The sequence below is a fragment of the Eschrichtius robustus genome, chromosome 1 (genome assembly GCF_028021215.1).
Source record: "Eschrichtius robustus isolate mEscRob2 chromosome 1, mEscRob2.pri, whole genome shotgun sequence".
Taxonomy (NCBI): domain Eukaryota; kingdom Metazoa; phylum Chordata; class Mammalia; order Artiodactyla; family Eschrichtiidae; genus Eschrichtius; species Eschrichtius robustus.
The window spans coordinates 149,971,115-149,984,795 of NC_090824.1; the positions used below are offsets into that span (position 1 = coordinate 149,971,115).

The 13,681-nt window shown below is 40.7% G+C and overlaps 1 protein-coding gene across 4 annotated transcripts; it reads left to right on the top strand.

Moving 5' to 3' along the window:
• The first annotated feature begins 1,075 nt into the window (after positions 1-1,075).
• LYSMD4 (LysM domain containing 4) lies at positions 1,076-7,256 on the top strand. Of its 4 annotated transcripts, none has more exons than XM_068556849.1 (3): positions 1,076-1,131; positions 2,430-2,719; positions 4,825-7,256. In XM_068556849.1, the coding sequence occupies exons 2-3, from the start codon at positions 2,438-2,440 to the stop codon at positions 5,434-5,436; spliced, it is 894 nt and encodes a 297-aa protein (XP_068412950.1). In that variant the 5' UTR covers positions 1,076-1,131; positions 2,430-2,437; the 3' UTR covers positions 5,437-7,256. The 4 variants fall into 4 exon arrangements, with proteins under 4 accessions (XP_068412950.1, XP_068412951.1, XP_068412948.1 ...); XM_068556850.1 differs by lacking the exon at positions 1,076-1,131 and adding an exon at positions 1,178-1,254; XM_068556847.1 differs by lacking the exon at positions 1,076-1,131 and adding an exon at positions 1,222-1,304.
• Positions 7,257-13,681: the final 6,425 nt, after the last annotated feature.

Sequence of the window (13,681 nt, forward strand, 5' to 3'; positions counted from 1 at the left end):
CTGAGAGAAGGACATTCCTGTGAAGGGCCAGAGGTGGGAGATCTGGGTGTTAAAAGGCCAGGGAAAAGTGGGGCGTGGCTGAAAGGAACAGGTAGAATGGCAGAGACTGCGCTGGAGCCCTCACACCACCCTGGACTTTGTCTGCCAAGATAAAGAACTTGACTTTTATTCTAAGTGGGATGGAAAGCCATAGAAGGGGTTTCTGAGATCTTATTGTTTTAATCCTTTTGCTTTGTTGTTTAATTTGATTGCTAGTGAGGGTTAACTTCTCTTCCCTGATAGCCATTTGTGTTCTGCTTCTGCAGAATTGTGTACTCATGCTCTTCATCTATTTATCTACTGGAATCTTAGTGTGTTTCTTATTAATTCAATGAGGTCTCTCTCAATTAAGGATTTTAATCTTTTGCAGTTTTAAACTTTTGTGCTTTAGTGTGTGAAAGAGTTCATCCAACACTTTTAAGCTTAAGGAGTCCTCTGCCATCTGACACTTGATAAATTATGTTTCCTTGGTCCGTGTTTGCGTGGTTCAGTGTTTTACATTGGTGGACTTTTCTTTTTTATCCTCTTGGGCGGGGCGCGGCGGAGCAAACTCCCCCTGTGTTCAGGCCAGAGAAGGCTCAGCATGCAGAGACCCCTCACCCTCCTAGACCGAGCCAGAGGGGCTCCTTCTCCGCCGGAGGCCTCAGCTGGTGACACCCACGCTACTGGGTATCTGAGCTCTCGTTACAGACCATGGACATAGGGCGGGGTGAAAAAGCCGAGGCTCAGTGGAAAGCTGGGAGGGAGACTTTAAAGTGTTTAATAGCCTACAGCAGAGGCACAAACTGCAGCCAGAACCAGCCGGTGCAGCAGCTGCAGACAGGCTTGTGTGGCGAGCCCCAGTCCAGTAGCTGAGGCCCCGCCCCAGACCCAGGGCCCCGCCCCCGCCCCCGCCCCCGCCCCCGGGGCCTCGCTCCCCGCAGGTCCTGTGCTGACCTCTCAGCACTGCCCGGCTCGCCCCAGTCCCCGCCCACCGCTGATTTCATTGGCTGCCTCGCCCTCCCCGCCCCGGGAACATGCTGATTTCCGCAGCCAATCGGCAGGCGCAGCAGCGGCGGCTGCGACCGGTCTCGGCGCATCCGGGACGCTGAGGTACCTGGCCTGCGGGAGAGGGGCTGCGTGGGCCTGTTGCGGTGCTGCGGCGTCGCCCAGCTCGTCGGCTGGGTGGCGAGTCGCCACTCCTGGTTCTCTGAGGTCACCGTCCTGCAGCTGGAGGTGCAGCGTCCCAGACCGTCGAGGACTGCCCCGAGATTTCCGGGGTGGAGGTCAGAGGTCGGAGGTCATGCCTTTGTTGAATGTTGGGGCCCCACCCGTCTAAGCATAGAGGCGGGCCGCTCTCTGTTTTTACAGTCAGCTCCCTTTCGCGGAAGGAGCTCCGAGGGAAACTGAGGCCTGCGAGCCGCCGGGGCTCCTGGCAGGCGCTGAGCTCCGACGGGAAGGTCCCCCCGACCTCGGGCCGCCGCAGGTGACCCTCGGGCACCCGGAGAGCCGCCTCCTCCCTCCCTCCTCCGGGCCGGCGGGGCCCCCGGAGTGCGGGGAGGGGTCTGGGGCGAGGTGGGGGGGTCGCTCCGTGGCCACGCTGTCCTGAGGGGGCCGCCCCTCTTTCTGGCTCCGAAGAAACCCGGTGTCAACTCTTTTTGAGGCTGTCGTTCCCGGGTTGGAGATTTCATGTCTGGAAGTTCATTCGAGCAACTTGGAGAGGGGAAAGGCTTGTATTGTGGCTTCCGCACTGGTCGGGAAGTGAAAATAACCAGACACGGGGAGGTTCTGAAGGCCAAGGGACCTGTGAGAAACCGGACGAATTTCATAGTTTGACAGAAATCTTCCCCCAGCTTGCCTCACATGTTATATAATTAAAGTCGTTTCAAAGTCAAGAGTATTTAGTCTCATAGTTCTTCTAAGTAAGTGTCCTTAGTCTTGACCTTAAGTGAAGCTACTTCGGAATGCTTGAAGTGTTGAGCAAGAATTTTTTTGTACAAAGGTTCTGTGCAAGGAAGGAAGTTGGGAACAGTCTTTACCGCTCATCGCAGTGATCCCAGCTGCTTCTTTACTACTCTGGGACCAAAAAGAGAAGTTGTTTATCTGCATATGTGGGTTTTGGGGAGACATAGCTATGGATGAGGAATAAGGGGAGAAGAAAGAGGACTCTCTTGTTTTCTGCGCAAAAAGTATGCAATTAGAAAAAAAGAGTGTATTTATTTGCCTGTCTCTCTCCCTTCATCTCAGCCAGCGTAAACACGTTTTGACATTTTTTGTGCCGATGGTATGTGTTGAGTATTTATATTAGGGAAAGGAGTTATCTCTAACAACAAGAAGACACTTATCTTCAGTGTAGCTACAGAGGAATGAATATGCCTTGTGTGGAATTAACCCTGGGGTTTGGTTTTCAGTTAAGAAAATGAGGCAGAAGGAAGTGTTAACCAAGACCTTCCAAGGCCCAGCCGTGGTCTGTAGGACTCCGACCAGCCACATTTACATGTTTGAGAATGGTGTTGGGGACTCCGGGGACTCCTCTGAGGAAGAGTCCCACCAAGTAGCTCTGCGGCCCCGGGGCAAGGAGCGCCAGAAGAAGGGTGCCCACCACCCTCACCAGCCAGGAGCAGGGGACGTCGTGCTGCTGCAGCGGGAGCTGGCCCAGGAGGACAGCCTCAACAAGCTCGCTCTTCAGTATGGCTGCAAAGTAAGAAACCCCACAGGTGAAGGCGCCACCTGCCCTTCAGCCCCTGTGTTTAGAAGAACAGAGGAGCTCACTGAAGAGTGGGGACCCTTTCTGACCCCAGAGGTGGTTGGAAGAAGCCTGCTCTAGAGTAAAGGATACCCCTGTCTAGCTAGAGATGGAAGGCAGGTGGAAGGACCTTCCGTTCCTCAGAGAGAGAGGGAATTAGTCAGGAATTTCAGGTGACAGGGCAGTTCCCTCTCTGCATCTCTTCCTTGTCCCTCCAAAATGAAATTCTGAAACCTGTTTCTTTTTTCTTTTGAGCACATCTTATTTAAGACATAATGGGGCCAGAGATGCCACGTAGAGTTTATCCAAGATTTCTTTGGTATGCTTGCTTTTTTTTTTTTTTTTGCTACTTTTCTTTTTCTAAACCTTTCTTGCTGGTTGTAGCTTATTTGATTGGTAAAGTTTTGCCTTCTCTCTTTTAGAACTGCATGATCTATCCTTTCTATGCTGTGTATCTATATAACCCTGTTTCTCTCTTTAATTATATTTTTAGCATTCAGAGTGATTAACAATGGCAAAGTAAGTAGGAAGGTATTTATTGAATTGCTGCATTTTCTCCTAGATGGAAACTATTTCATTTTGCTAGCACTGTGCTGCTACTTTCTATGGCTTTCTCTAAGGCTATATAAGCTACTTATTTAAAAAAATCTTTTCATTCTTGAAGGGTCTGTCATTTACCTAACAAGGATCAAATGACTCAACATGTGTGGAGGTGTTGTTTCCCAGGGAAATAAACTGGTCTCCAGGGACACATAGTGGTCTGTAAACTGTACTGAGATTTATATTTGACTCTTATAATCAGCTTCTGTAGACATACTATATTAATATGGTTTATAGAGCAAGGGCTGAAAACTGAATCCTCTCCTACAAAGACCTGAATAGATGCAATGGGCTTCTTGGAACAGTGATGTTTAATAAATCCAAAAGGACTGTATAATGTATCTAAGAAGTGATTAGCTTTCCTATTTGAAGTAAATAAATTTGATGTTAGTTTATTAGGATCAAAGACAAAAATATCTCAAGCACCTTAAGTTTCAGGATATAATAAATTAAAAATGTCCACCACCCCAATTCAATTAAATGATAAAAGGACTTGCTAAGTAATGAAAATAATGAAGATGATTGATTTGAATAAAGTCTGTTGGCTGTATTTACACTCTAGTTTAAGTGGACTTAGGAGTTAGAACCTTAGAGTCCATCTCTGATGCTTTTGGTAAGTTTTCAAACAATAACTTCAGGGAGGATCTATCTTTGACTTATATTTCCCCCTACTTTTTAAAAATTAAGGTTTGATTATGAGAGGAATTTGTCATAAACTTTGTTACTTTTTAAAACTCACAGTCGTGTTCCTTTCTCCTCAAGTCCTAATATGGGAATAGAAGATTTCAGTCTGTAGTTTCCAAGTTCTCTGCATGTTTCTAAATGAAAAGAAGTGTTGTGAAATCCTTGAGGTGAATTAACTCTAGGTCGCTTTTATTTTAAAAATAAGTTTATAGGCCATACAGTACTTCTGGGAAAGAAAACGTCGTATAATCATGAGGGCACACCTTTTAAAATGTTGTTACAGTTGAACTAGGTTCTAGTGTTTGTAGAGCTGGCTGAGGCTTTGTGTTTGCTGAATGCTAATGTCTACTACAGCTACTAAATTAAGTTCTAATGCAGGAGAGAGTCACCCAGATGGGGGCACTGTTTTCTCAAAAGTTAAATGTAGAAAGGGTACAGCCTTCTTTTACCATGATGTGTTTCACCTAAAAGCATTTTGTTGAAGGCACACTTTAAACAAAGTCTTTTCCAAAACTAATCTTGAGTTGTTCAAACTTGTAAGTCTATAAAAAAAATCTTATGATTAAGCTATACATTAAGGCTGAATTAAAGCCAAAAAACGAAGTTATTCAGCCTAAACTAAATTTTGTGTGTAGGTACAGTTTTCCAGTGTTCATCAGATTCTTAAGCTGTGTGGGCTTGGACCATCACCCAGAAAGTTTAAGCAACACTTTTTGGATATTAGTTTTAAGGAGCTTTACATCATTTCATGATGTTTGTCTTCATGGCTTCCCTAGGTTGCAGATATCAAGAAAGTCAACAACTTCATCAGAGAACAAGACTTACATGCTTTGAAATCTGTTAAGATTCCAGTGAAAAACCACGGGATCCTAACAGAGACCCACAAAGAACTCAGACCCCTCCTGAGCTCATCTACAGAGACCAGAGTGACCTTCGAGGAGCAGCCAGACCCAGACAGAGCAGCTGTCAGTGCCAGTGCCTCGTCTAACCCACTGACGGACTTCTTTAAGGGCATTGACCAGAATATTGAGCATGCAGTGCAGTCAGAAATCTTTTTGAGTGAAAGTTACTGCATAGAGAGCTCCAGTCAGCCACTGCTTCCGACTCTTCCGAAGATACCTACAAACGGTGCAGACTGTGGAATTCAGAGGTGGAATGCTGTTTTTATCATGCTTCTGATTGGAATTGTTTTACCAGTGTTTTATTTGGTCTATTTTAAAATACAAAATACTAGTGAGATCCCTAGTATCTTGAATACAACTGCTATCCCTAATGGCTCGATGGCAGTGAGTGCAGTTCTAGGGCAATCCCCCAAATTAGCGATTCCATTGCCAACCATTCCCTCTTCAGACAGCCAGTTCAGTCAGACCACCCACGGGGAGAACTAGCTCTTGTTGTTTCTAAGGAATCAGGGCAGCTTTAGCACTTGCGCTCCTAATGTGCATCAGCCGACATTGGCCATATCTTAGCGTGCTGCATTTTTTTTTTCTGTGACATATGGACGCGTTACAGAAGCCACCATCATGTCAATCACACTCATCATGGGGAATAGACTCGCCTGATCCAAGGCTGTGGGAGCCAAAATACCAGCATCCTCAACCTCCTACATCCAAAGAGGAGCGGCAGGAGAGACATTTACACATGACAGATGCTGTCCCTTGAAGGCATTTAGTGGACTGGCCATGAATGTCTTCACAATAGCACTGTGTAGGTCCCCAAGCTGGACGTGCTTGGAGGGAGATGAATGACCTTGGCAGATGGACCTGCAGTATGGGAGCCCCTGGTATCAGCTTTGGTTGTCTGGATGTTTGCTTTGTCCCCTGCCTGCTGTGGAGGAGTGACTGGCTCTGACAAATGATGTTTTGTGTCCCCCCAACAAAGGTGTTGTGCAATAGCGATGGGATGTCACCCTGTTTCAGAGTGTGACACATGACAGTTGTAATAAGCCCTGCTTCACATTTGCCCCCTCAGACAGCCTTTTTGAGGCAATGTCATATCTAGAATTTAAAAAGCCCTAAATCTAAATTGCTATAATACTGAGTAAATAGCAGTTCTGTTCCTCGTAATTTTAGAGCTCCTTAATCTGACACACAGGCACGTTTTAAGCACTTCCTGGCCAGGACATTTGGAGGCCATGGCCCAGTTTCACCTGAGGAGCATTTCTGCAGTGATTGCTAACTGGAGTCCCCAAGTCAGCATTCTTGGAAGGATCTCTTTCTGGTCAGTGTCTGGAGTGGAGTAGGTATAGGGAGAAGGATGAGTGCCTATCACCGAGGTCCCAACATGTGACACTTATAAGGCTGAACAGTCATCAATCCAGCTTTTGCTGGCCCCTGTATGTGTCTGGAAGAGTGGTACAGGGAGAATGGGCTTGCTTCCTGCTGCTTCCTTGACTCCATCCTTAGGACTTCTAGAGCCACAGAACAGGAACGGGGCTCAGTCACTTTTCCTTGGGTGAATACAATGTAGCTCATAATGTTAAAATATTGAACACTTAATGGAGGGCCTAGAGGTGACCCTTGCTGTGGAAGACCGTAAAAAGAGGGGCCTGGGGGTTTGCCCGTCTCCTCCTATGACAAGGCAACAGTGGTGCTAAGTTCAGAGGCTCGTGGAGGGCATGGGTTGGCCTCTGAGACCTTGCTGGTGGAGCAAGTGTGAATGGGGTGAGGGCAGGAGTCTGCCTCGGTCCCTTGGAGGAGTGGAAATTGGCCAGGGTGGCTGGTGGCTCAGCCTTAGGGAGGTCTGTCTCCAGGGAGGAAAACATGCTGCTCTGGGGTTTTAGGCAGTTTTAAGACATTTGACACATTCAGCCTAGAGATCAATTTAAAAGAGCTCATCATGTAAGAGGAGGGGAATGTGGCGGACAAGTACCTGAGATGGGCTTCCAGTTTCTTTCCCCTCTCAGTTACGTGAAAAACTATTTTGCCCTGGGTTCAATTAGCAAATTTAAATTATCTTCAAAATTAAATGTTTTCTTCAAAAGCAAAATGGTCTTCAGGATAAAATGGACTTGTCAGCCTTTGCTACAGGAAATGTTTTGATCATGTAAATGCTTTTCCAGCCAAATGTTTGTGTGCACTGTGCCCCTGAGGGCCACAGGTTTCTCTAACCATTTGTCACCATTAATTTCACCAGGCAGGACTCAGACTCTCATGAGAAAATGACTTTTGCCAGGCAAAGAATGAATATCTGTATACTTTTTTTCAAATGGAATAAAATAATTTCTTCTGTGAAGGAAAATTGATTCCTCCTTTTTAATAAGGGAGTTGGTAATTCAGAGTTAAAAGATGTGGGATGATGTTGGAGAAAAGGGAAGTGTCCATGTCCAAGGGGTGAGGCCTGCCCAGGGCTTGGGCCCAAGGTTACCCCAGCAGGTGAAGAACAAGTAGTAACAAGTACAGTCTTGCTGATTGGTCTGCATAACATACTTTAAAACTTTTGTTAAGGAGACTTCCTTGGTCCGGTGGTTAAGAATCCACCTTCAAATTAAGGGGACACGATCCCTGGTTGGGGAACTAAGATCCCACGTGCTGGGGGGCAACTAAGCCTGTGTGCTGCAACTACTGAGCCCACGCGCTCTGGAGTCCATACGCCACAGCTAGAGAGCCTGTGTGCTGCAACTACTGAGCCTGAACGCTCTGGAGCCCTCATGCCACAACTAGAGAGCCCGTGCACCGCAACTGCTGAGCCCAGGCACTGCAAAGAAGAGCCTGTGTGCCACAACAAAAGATCCTGCATGCCACAGAAAAGATCCCACGTGCTGCAACTAAGACCTGACGCAGCCAAATAATAAATAAATATTAAAATTGTTTTAGGTATACATAAGAGATACCATGGAGCTCATTTTCTATATATTTTACTGCATTTTTAGTGTGTTTTGGGAGTTAATGTTGTAAAGGAATAATGAGATTTGTTAGATAGTCTTCAGTCCTTTTTGATGAACTGTAGTGCCTAATATTGCAAAAGCCTAGGGAATCTGTCATCAGGCAAATGATGCTCCCATTTTACTCTGGGGAGACAAGGCTGCAGAAACTAAGCAGAAGCCTCAGGGTCACCCAGAGCAGGACTACCCAGCCACAGCCATGACACAGCCCCTCCTCAGCAATCTAGTTCTTTACATTGCCTCTGCATTAATTGTGAAAGCCTGAGTTTGAGGGAGAACACTATGTGCCCTGAGATGATGGCTTATAGAGGGGATTTTAACATTTTTTCCTAGTTTTATTGAGATAAAATTGACATACAGCACTATATAAGTTTAAGATGTACAGCATAATGAATTGACTTAGATACACTGTGAAATGATTACCACAAGTTTAGTTAACATCCATCATCTCATGTAGATACAAAAAAAAAAGAAAGAAAAATGTTCTTTTCCCTTGTGATGAGAACTCAGGATTTATTCCCTTAACAACTTTGATGTATACCATATAACAGTGTTAACTATAGTCCTCATGTTGTACATTACTTCCCTAGTACTTATTTATCTTATAACTGGAAGTTTATACCTTTTGACCACATCTTCCAATTTCCGCTCCACCTCACTCCCTGCCTCTGGTAGCCACAAATCTGATCTCTTTTTGTACGAGTTTGGTTTTTTTCTTTTTTCTTTTTTTTAGATTTCATATATAAATGAGATCATACAGTATTTGTCTTTCTCTGACTGACTTATTTCACTTAGCATAATGCCCTTAAGATCCGTCTGTTTTGTCCCAAATCCTCCTGTGTTGTCCCAGGATTTCCACCTTCTTTATGGCTGAATAACATCTGTGTGTGTGTGTATGTATGTACCACAACTTCTTTATCCATTCATCCCTTGATGGACACTTAGGTTGTTTCCATGTAAACGAATGCTGCTGTGAACATGGAGGTGCAGATACCTCCTTGACATAGTGTTTTCATTTACTTCAGATATATTCCCAGAAGTGGAATTGCTGTATCATGTTGTAGTTCTGTTTTTTAATTTTTTGAGGAACCTCCATACTGTTCACCATAGTGGCTGTACCAATCTGTAATCTCACCAACAGTACACAGGGGTTCGCTTTTCTCCACATCCTTGTCAGCATGTATTATCTCTTGTCTTTTTGATGTTAAGACGTTCTGATTGGTGTGAAGTGGTATCTCATTGTGGTTTTGGTTTGTATTTCCCTAATGGTTAGTGATGGTGACAGCTTTGCATGTAGCTGTTGGCCTTTCATATCTTTCTTCATTAGAGAAATGTCTTTGCCCGTTTTTAATTAGATTATTATTATTTACTTATTTATTTTTTGCTGTTGAGTTGCAAGTTGTTTATATATTTTAGATATTAACCTCTTATCAGATATATGGTTTACAAATATTTTTTTCCCATTTTGTAGGTTATCCTTTCATTTTTGTTAATGGTTTCATTTGCTGTGCAGAAGCTTTTTACTTTGATGTAGTCCCACTTGTTTATTTTTTATTTTGTTTGTGCTTTGTCATATCCAAAAAATCATTGCAAAGACTGATATCATGGCGCTTACTGCCTATATTATTTTCTAGGAGTTTTATTGTTTCTAGTCTTACAGTCAAGTCTTTAATCCATTTCAAGTTAATTTTTGTGAGTGGTGTAAGATAGACGTCTACTTTCATTCTTTTGCATGTGAATATTCAATTTTACCAGCAGTATTTATTGGAAAGACTGTCTTTTCTCCATTGAGTATTCTTGGCTCCCTTGTGAAATATTGCTTGACTGTATATCACTGGGTTTATTTCTGGGCTCTTGATTCTGTTCCATTGGTGTGTGTCTGTTTTAATGCCGTTACCATACTGTTTTGATAACTAGCTTTATAATATAGCTTGTAATCAGAAAATGTGATGCTACCCACTTTGTACTTCTTTCTCAGGATTGCTTTGGCTATTCAGAGTCTTTTGTGCTTCCGTATAAATTTTAGTGTTGTTTTTTTCTACTTCTGTAAAAAATGCCATTGGAATCTTGATAGGGATAGCATTGAATCTATAGATGGCTTTAAGTAATATGGAAATTTAAAAAAATCTTCCAATCCATGAGCACAGGATAGCGTTCCATTTATTTGTATCTACAGTTTCTTTCATTGATGTCTTGTTTTGATAGTTTTCAGTGTAGAGATCTTTCATGTCCTTGGTTAAATTTATTCCTAAGTATTTTATTGTTTTTGATGCTACTGTAAATGGGATCATTTTCTTTATTTCTTTTTCAGATAATTCATTGTTAGTGTATAGAAACACGACTGTTACTTTTGTATCTTGGAACTTTACTGAATTTGTTCATTAAATCTAACAGTTTTTTGGTGGAGTCTTTAGAATTTTCTATTAACATTTTTATTTCTTCTTTTCCACTTCTCATACTTTTTATTTCTTTTTCTTGCCTGATTGCTCTGGGTAGGATTTCCAGTACTATATTGAATAGGAGTTTTGAGAATGGACAGCCTTGTCTTGTTCCTGACCTTAGAGGAAAAGCTTTCAGCTTTTCACTATTGATCATATTATCTGTGGGCTTGTCATATATGGTCTTTGTTATGTCGAGTTATGTTCCTTCTATACCTAATTTGTTAAGAGTTTTTATCGTGAACAGATGTTGTATTTTGTCAGATGCTTTTTAAGAATCTATCGAGATGATCACATGATTTTTATCCATTTCGTTAATGAGGTGTATCACATTGATTAATTTGCAAATGTTGAAACATTTTTCAATCCCTGAAATAAATCCCACTTGATCATGGTAAATGGTCCTTTTAATGTGCTGCTGAATTTAGTTTGCTAATATTTTATTGAGAATTTTTGCATCTGTAGTTAACAGGAACACTGATCTGTAGTTTTCTTTTCTTTTAGTGCCCTTTTCAGGACAGTTTATGCTGGCCATGTAAAATAAGTTTGGGAGTTTTCCCTCTTCTTTGATTTTTGAGAATAGTTTGAGAAGGATTGGCATTAATTGTCCTTTAACTGGTTGGTAAAATTCACCAGAAAAGCCATCTGGGCTTTTCTGTGTTAAGAGGTTTTTGATTACTAATTTAATCTCCTTACTAATAGTTGGTCTGTTCAGATTTTCTATTTCTTCCTGATTCAGTGTTGGTAGGTTGTATGTTTCTAAGAATTTTTACATTTGTTCTTGGTTGTCTGGTTTGTTGGCATATAGTTGTTCATAGTAGCCTCTTATGATCCTTCATATATCTTTGTATCAGTTGTAATGTCTCCTTTTTCATTTGTAGTTTTATTGATTTGGGTCCTTTCTTTTTTCCTTGGTTAGTCTAGCCAAAGATTTGTCAATTTTGTTTATCTTTTTTTTTTTTTTCCTCAATTTTTATTTAGAAAGTTCAGTGAAACAATATGGTATCACAGTTTAGAAATATTTTAATCTCACTATAATTTAACATTAAAAAAATCTAGTAATTTTTGATTTTCAACAATGAAATTTATAAAAATAATTTTACATTTATAAAATGAATCATTATTTCACAATAAATTATTCTTTTTTATTACCTGAAAAAAGGTTTGTGCTATATAAAAGCAATAACTTTGATTATCAACATTTTGAAGATATGCTGAAAACTTCAGTTCCCCTTTGTCCAGCATTTTTGGCAGTTAAGTATACAAAAATATTATATTACACATTCCCTGACCATAGTATTTAAAACAAATTGGTTAGCAATGATTTCTAAAACATGACTGTTTAGTAAATATATGCAGATAAGTTAGAAGGTTCACTAAAAATGAATTATGTGTTTTACATTCTAAAGGTTTTTTTAATGTCTTCTGAGAGAACAACACAAAAAATTAAACAAAACTACAAAATATATTTCCATTTATAAAAATCAAAAGCATTCTTATTCATGAAATAGAGATACTAGTGTAAATTTTTTTAAAAATGAGTTAATTTTTTTTTCTGTTCTCTCTCTCAAAGATATATTTTACAGTTTCCAGGTACCAGCTCTGCAAGGAATTTTATTGATTCTATTAAATCAATGATAGCTTCTAAGCAATCATTTTTCCATTTTAAGAGTTAATAAGTTAGTTACAGTTAACAGAAGCTTTTTTATTTGCAGGGTAAGTGGGGGGCTATGAAATCATAATCATAGAAATTTTGAAAGGTTCTGTAAAAATCATTTAATTCAGCCTCTTGCAGCTTGGAGAACCCTTTTTATATCATTAATAATTACTAAACCAGTTTTTCCCTGCTTCAGCAAATAAAGTGTGTGTGTGTGTGTGTGTGTGTGTGTGTGTGTGTGTGTGTGAATGAGAAAGAGAGAGGGAGGCATCGCTGTTTTTTGAGGCAGCCTGTCAATTGTTTTAAATAAGCTCCAGCTTTAGATAATATCAAATAGTCAAGTAGTTTTGGGCTCCTGAACTATATTCCTCAGTCCACTGGATTTTTTGAAAATATGCTGAGTCACTGATTTAAATTTGTCTTTGCTTTCATCATAACCTACCTGGTATATATTTTAGTTTCTTTAATCCGTTAAAAGTTTGTTTTTTTTTTTTTATTTGTTTTTAGGAGGAAGAGTCGTTAAAAGTACAAAAGTGGTTTCTTATTCATGTTGCAACAAATTTACACTCATTTACATGTAAATATGTGTTAACAGGTAACACAATGGATAATATTCAATCATCACTCAATTGCATATATTTAAAAACCACAGTAAGACGCTCACATTTTCATTCTATACCAAAGATTTAATCTCCTTAAAGTCAACCAGACCTGGGCTTGAATATGGCTCTCCTACTTTTTAGGTTAATGAACTTTGGTTACATTATTGAAACCCTCTAAGCTAAAGGTTTCTTCCTTTACAAGAGAAAGATAATAATACCTCTCTTACAGGGTTGCTCTGAGGATTAAATGAGGCAATGCGTGTGTGACACAGATGGCTAATTTGTCTCCCGACAGCAGAAGCCCAGCGATGTACAGTTTTTGTTGGCACAAGGCTTCTACCTAACACTCCCAGCCTCCTGGAGAACAAGATGTGGGCATGGGCTAAGTTCTAGTCAATGGATGTCTGCTTCTAGATTGTTTTAGGAGGGGGAAATAAATGTCTGTCTTGGTTGAGCCACTCTTTTAAGAGTTCCTTTTTTACAGTTTAACCTGTATCCTAACTGATAAAACTGACATGCTTTATTTTAACATACATCTTCAAATATAGGCAGATTTCAAGGAATACCCAGTCATCTATGGAATGCCTATTTATAATTTTCTAAATTTAATATAGGCATATTTAACTGTGGGCCAAAAAGATACTTCTTAGCCACGGGATATCCATAAGTGATTCTTCTTCATAGAAATATACCCTATTCTATAGTGACTGCTTTATTTTTTGAATTTGCAAGTTTAAAATTTATTTAAAAACTTGGTTCATTTAATATTAATCTGGGATTTCTGATCTACTGTTCACAGTCAAAAAAGAACACTTAGTTCTGCATCACATCACCATAAGCAATTATTTACAGATTTAAATTAATAATAAGACAACAAATGAAAGTAGTACATAAGATTCAACTGGTTCAGGCACAGTACAAGTTTATATTATATAAACATATTGAAACTCAGATATACATTGGTTGCATCTAAAGGTTTTAAACGATAGCAACAACAAACAAAATGAGCATATAAACAAGAAAACAGGATACTATCTTATAACAGCACCATGA

Coding starts and splice junctions, on each gene's coding strand:
- LYSMD4 (XM_068556849.1), top strand. CDS start 2,438: ATGAGGCAGAAGGAAGTGTTAACCAAGACCTTCCAAGGCCCAGCCGTG. Junction 2,720..4,824: donor CTCTTCAGTATGGCTGCAAA/GTAAGAAACCCC, acceptor TGGCTTCCCTAG/GTTGCAGATATCAAGAAAGT.